At 39.6% G+C, this 6,032-nt stretch overlaps 1 protein-coding gene across 1 annotated transcript; it reads left to right on the top strand.

The window, feature by feature from the left end:
* On the top strand, positions 1–722 carry LOC122279487. The gene is made up of 2 exons (XM_043090168.1): positions 1–88; positions 220–722. Exons 1-2 carry the CDS (start codon positions 1–3, stop codon positions 720–722), a joined length of 591 nt encoding a protein of 196 aa, XP_042946102.1.
* Positions 723–6,032: the final 5,310 nt, after the last annotated feature.

Genomic DNA, 6,032 nt, shown 5'->3' with positions numbered 1-6,032 from the left:
ATGGGTGACCTGGCTATCCGCTGCATCCCGGTTACCCTCCAAACGTTAACAATGCTGCCTACCCTTAACTACAACCACCACCAGCAGAGTATTACCGCACCCAATTAGACTATACCTCGAGCTGCACAGGACTCTTTCGCTGCTGTTTAGCGGCCTTACTTGTATTTGTCTTCCTTACGTTCCTGTCCAGTATGGCCAGTTGGTTTTAAGTACATCCAGCAATCCCAGTTTTCTATGTTGACAAGTTCTCAGTTAACAGTTTCAAAGTCTCCAATGATGTCGCTGTGACGGGCATTTGGGAAGCCGACATTACTGTTCAAAATCCCAACCACAAACTGAAAATTTTCTTTGATCGGATTGACAATTACATGTTTTACGAGGATGAAGTATTAACGTCATCCTCGCTTGGGGGGCATTTGTATCTGGATACAAAGGCACAAGACTCGTTTCATGTGAGGCTATCCAGGAATACCACGCTTGATGAAAACATGCTGCCTAAGTCGACAGTGAACGCCATGGAGCAGGAGTACGGGGACAACGGCTGGGTGAACTTTAGTTTTAGGATGCTGGCTTGGACAACCCTCGAATATGGATCATGGTGGAGTCGTCTGAAAACGATGGAAGTTCTTTGTGATAATCTGAAAGTTGGTTTTGTGGGTGCCACGGGCAATATTGGAAAATCTCGTGCAGACCAGCCTTTGGGGTGCGCAGTTTATGTGTGACTTCTAAGCATGGTGAATGTGTGTGTGTTGCACCTCTGGCGTGTCAAAAAATCACACAAGATGATAGAGAGATAATATTTAAGTAGTTTGGCAACTTGCCTACGTCCATTGAAGCAAAAACTCAATATTTTCAATATGTTTGTACAAAATTACAAACACTCATAAACAAACTCTCTATCTCTCAAATGACCTCTGTTCTGGATTTATCCAGAATCTAAATTTTGCCCAACCTTCTGCTTTGAGCTCTTACCACAGTGAGAATAATTTATACCATTGCAAATGATCTCCTTTTATAGGAGAAGCCCACCTAACGTAGCCACCATATTTGACAACCAAGAAATTTCCAGCAATTTTCCTTGACTGTTGAGGGGTTGCTGCAGCTTTCTAGAACTAGTGGGAAGCTTCTTTCGATAAATGGGTGGCTGCAAATTCAAATGGCAATTCACACTTGGGGGGTTTCCAACAGTCAGCCCCTCCACTCAAGTGTGCCATACTAGGATACTACAAATGGTTGCATCATTCAAATGATTGCACTCCTTCATTGGAATGCTTGTTAGCCATGAGAGATTTCTGCTATCAAATGCATCTGCAGGTACGTCTTTAAATGGATGTCCAGATGCCTCTCCAAATGCATATTCAAATGCATCAGGATCGTTTACATCATGAAACTTGCAAGGAATTTTCTTCAGAAGAGATTTACAAATGCTTTACTGCACAATCTCAACTCTTTAGGATTATTCTCTCGCTCGAGTCCATGAGTCCGCACTCATGTACACCTTGAGCAAACTGAGCTTCGCTCGAGCCACATCCGTGTGAACAATTTGCCTGGTGCCTTTACAGTTGTCAAAACCAGGCTCCATAATCCTACAATCACACCAATCTCCAACTTGGAGACTGGTTCTCAACATGCTAGCCTCTATCTCCAACATGATCCCTTATTATCTTTGTAATTTTACAGCTCATGTCTTTAAATTAGAAGATTAACTAAAGTGATGCATAACTTTAGTTTATTACGTACAGTGCCCTTAATCAACATATCTATATAGGGCAACACATCTCCCACTGCACTGAGAATCAATGGTCTCGCACGGACCTTGACACATATCAGAGAACCTATTACTGAGGTCTCCATCTCTGATTTGGGCGATTGACTCCTCATCCTGCTGCTAACATATCCTATTTTTAGTCGATGTGCCTATCTTGTGTGCAGTCTCTGCTATCTTCGACTTGCATAATCTCCATTCTTGTAAGATTTTTTTTCATACCGTAATTCACTACTTTCATTCAGCATGATATAGTTTAAGGTAGTAACCACCATGGAGGTCTGATCATCTTGGCAGTTATGTGATCATCAACTTTAGGTGTAGATATCCCTGAAACATTTGATATTTTGTTCCCATCTCTCACACCTTTACTTCATGTCGTGGTCTAGAGAGATTTCTTCAAGTTTAGAGGAGGAAAAGTAAACTTAAATCCTTTAACTTCCTCACCATTACCGCGAGCCAAGACCAATGAATCATTCGTGACCTTTCACTCATTTTTGAGAAAACACTACTGAATGACTGTTGTCTTCAAGCTGTCTTTAACAGTATTGTGCACTGCAAAAAATGCAACGCCATGTATTTCTTCAGTCACCATATTCACAGCAACATTCTCAGTTTTCTCCTAATTTTAGCAATCTCTTGTAGCCTATCTTGCCACAATTTCTGGCGAGTCATCTGTTGTCCAGATCTTGACTTGCCTCTACCCTTACTATTAACATTCAGGACCAACAACTCGAGATCTTGCCAGAATCTCTTCTGCGCACCTCTTCATCTAGGATAAAATTTCTTACATTAAGAAACTTCAACTTCGTTTTCTTTACAGAATTACTCATAGTCATTCTTATGACCTCCCAACTTTTTGACCACAACGCCAGATACTATTGGGCAACAATAATCCCTTCTGCATTTTTCGAAGTTGAACTGTTTCTTCATCTGCACTTTGTTATTTACAATTGGCTTTTCAAAGAAAGTCACAATGAGATCCATTGCGGTTCTCCTCTTAATAATATTATGCTCCATGAGTTGTATGACTACCAAAACTTACTGATATAACAATTTAATCAGCATCGTCCAATGATTTGAAGTTTGCTCCTCAAACTTCACGATCCCAACTGACTTAAATCAAGCCCAAACAAATTGAGTTCGGCAACATTGGACTCAAACTGGCTGACATTAAGCCCAAAACAAATAAGTCTGTCACGACTCCAATTGGCTGAGATCAAGTCCAAAACAAATGAGTTTATCACGATTCCAACTGTCTGCGATCAAGCCCTAAACAAATGAGTCCATCACGACTCCAACTGGCTGCGATCAAGCCCTAAACAAATGAGTCCATCATGACTCCAACTGGCTGCGATCAAGCCACTACTGATCTGAAGTATGAACGGTCCAGATCATTAGTACCGATGCCGAATCTCAACATTTCCACCGTACGGATAAGTCCAGAATGATCCAAATAGTTTGTCAGTACTATTTGATCATTGTAATTAAACTCCAACTGACGCAGATCTAGCCCAAAATGATTTGCAACTTGAGGACAGTTCAGATCAAATGTACCGATGGCGAATCTCAACATTCTCACCGTACGGATGAGTCTGGAATGATCCAAATAGTTTGTTAGCACTATTTGATCATCGCAATGGAACTCTAACTGGCGTAGATCTAGTCCAAAATGATCTGCAATTTGTGGACGGTTCAGATCGAGTGTATCGATGGCGAATCTCAACATTCCCACCGTACAGATGAGTCCAGAATGATCCAAATAGTTTGTCAGCACTATTTGATCATCAAAATTGGACTGCAAATGGCGTAGATCAAGCCCAAAATGATCTACAACTGTGGATGGTTCAGATCGAAAGTATCGATGGCTAATCTCAACATTTCCACCGTACGGATGAGTTTGGAATGATCTAAATAGTTTGTCAGCACTATTTGATCATCGCAATGGAACTCCAACTGGCGTAGATCAAGCCCAAAATGATCTGCAACTCATGGACGGTTCAGATCGAATGTACCGATGGCCAATCTCAACATTCTCACAGTACAGATGAGTTCAGAATGATCCAAATAGTTTTTCAGCACTATTTGATCATCGTAATTGAACTCCAATTGGCGTAGATCTAGCCCAAAATGATCTTCAACTCATGGACGGTTCAGATCGAAAGTATCAATGGCCAATCTCAACATTCCCACCGTACAGATGAGTCCAAAATGACCCAAATAGTTTATCAGCACTATTTGATCATTGTAATTGAACTCCAACTAGCGTAGATATAGCCCAAAATGATCTGCAACTCGTAGACGATTCAGATTGAAAGTACCGATGGTGAATCTCAACATTTCCACCGTACGGATGAGTCTGGAATGATCCAAATAATTTGTCAGCACTATTTGATCATCGTAATTGAACTCCAACTGGCGTAACTCTAGCCTAAAATGATCTGCAACTTATGGACGGTTTAGATCGAAAGTACTGATGACGAATCTCAACATTCCCACCGTACAGATGAGTTGAGAATGATCCAAATAGTTTTTCACCACTATTTGATCATCACAATTAGACTCTAAATGGCATAGATCAAGCCCCAAATGATCTGTAATTCATTGACAGTTCAGATCAAAAGTACTGATGGCAAATTTCAATATTTCCACCGTACGGATGAGTGTAGAATGATTCAAATAATTAGAAAGCACTATTTAATCGTTGAAATCGGATTTCAAATGGTTTAAATCTAGCCCAAAATCGATCTGTAATTTTTGGACGGTTCAGATCAGTCTTCTGCTACAGTGGAGTGTGGGAGAGTGTCTTCCACGCGTCTTCTTCCTCCAGCTGCGAGTGGGGGCGCGTATTTTCCACTCGTCTTCTTTCTCTAATGCGATTTAGACACGTCTGTGTACTCTCCAAAATACACAAAAGTCAACAATACATACATACATATATATATACATACATTTATATATGGGCTTTGCTACATACAGTCGGGAAATGCAGTCGGCGTGCAGTCGGCTGTACGGAATAAATAAAAAAAAATTATAAAAAAATTATTTTATATTCAGGGGGACCTATATGAATTATAAAAAGTTATAAAAATAATTTTTTTTTTTCATATAAGTCCCGTATTAATTTTTTTTTTACAGCCGACTGCACGCCGACTGCATTTTCCGACTGCACAAATCATTTCTGATATAGCATTTGGGGTCAAAGCGTTTGCTTGGTTGAGTTTAGCCTTTTGGATTGGGTCTTGGTAGAGGACGAGGCAAGCTCTATTGAGGGTTTACTTCGATCGGGTTCAAATAGACTTTACCTCCAATAACGGGTCCGGGTTTTATATCTCGCGTGTAATTTCACCGAAATGTTTTTTTTAATAGTTTTCACCTTTTGAATTTTTTTAGAAAAGTGAATAGTTATAAAAATCATATTTTATTAAAAGAAAATGTAAAATAAGAAAAAAATAAAATAAGTTTGCTCAAAATTTAGATATTTTTTTGAGGGGTGGGTGGCAACTATATTTTCTTTTGCGTAATGATTTTCTCAATAGCAATGGTACTTGCTTGCCACAGAGGTACTGGTACATATTATGAGTACTCCATTGTATCAACTTGTTAATTAATGTTTGCATTTAAGCCACATCTCGTAAAAATTAAGATTGTTGTGTCCCTATTCTTAATTTGTTCTTTTCAGTTTTTATTAGATTCATCTGGGATAGCACCCATGCATCTTTTTCTTGCACTGCTGCACTTCTTGGCAGATGGAATGCTAAATACTAATCCTGGCTATTTTGATTGGAATGCCAGCTTCTCCAATGGAAGAACAAAAGGAGAAGATTGCAGATACGCTATAACCATCTTTGACGGGTTACTCTTTCAGTTTTTTGCTGCTGCCTCAATATGTGGGTGAAGACCCTGCAAAATACGCATTGTGAGGTAAGCCTCCAAGACTCTGCTCTGCCTCTTGACACTTTACAATTACAATAAGCGTACGTCTGATTGTTTAGAGAATTTTATCCGTTAGTCTTCTTTTATCTCTGGCTTCCATCTTGCAATTAGGAAACAGGTCAAGTTCTTGTAGAATGGTGGTTTTTGGCTTTGTTGTAGCAATGAACATTGCGGTGGTTTTTATCCTTTTTTGTTTACTTTTAGTTAGGCTTTCCATGATATCTGACTGTAATAAAACGTTTTTCTGTTTTCAGCCAACAAAAGGTTTTCATTCTTTTGTTTGATTAAGGCAGACTAGCTAGCAAGAAGATTCTGTGTCTGGCTTTGTTTG

The sequence above is a fragment of the Carya illinoinensis genome, chromosome 10 (assembly GCF_018687715.1).
Source record: "Carya illinoinensis cultivar Pawnee chromosome 10, C.illinoinensisPawnee_v1, whole genome shotgun sequence".
NCBI classification, from domain to species: Eukaryota; Viridiplantae; Streptophyta; class Magnoliopsida; order Fagales; family Juglandaceae; genus Carya; species Carya illinoinensis.
The sequence above is the reverse complement of the archived record's forward strand: the minus strand, read 5'-3'. Positions and strand labels throughout refer to the sequence as shown.

Excerpts from the sequence above, each read along its gene's own strand:
- LOC122279487 (XM_043090168.1), top strand. The coding sequence starts at position 1 with ATGGGTGACCTGGCTATCCGCTGCATCCCGGTTACCCTCCAAACGTTA. Across the intron at positions 89-219 it reads CTACAACCACCACCAGCAGA|CAATCCCAGTTTTCTATGTT; the intron begins GTATTACCGCAC and ends AAGTACATCCAG.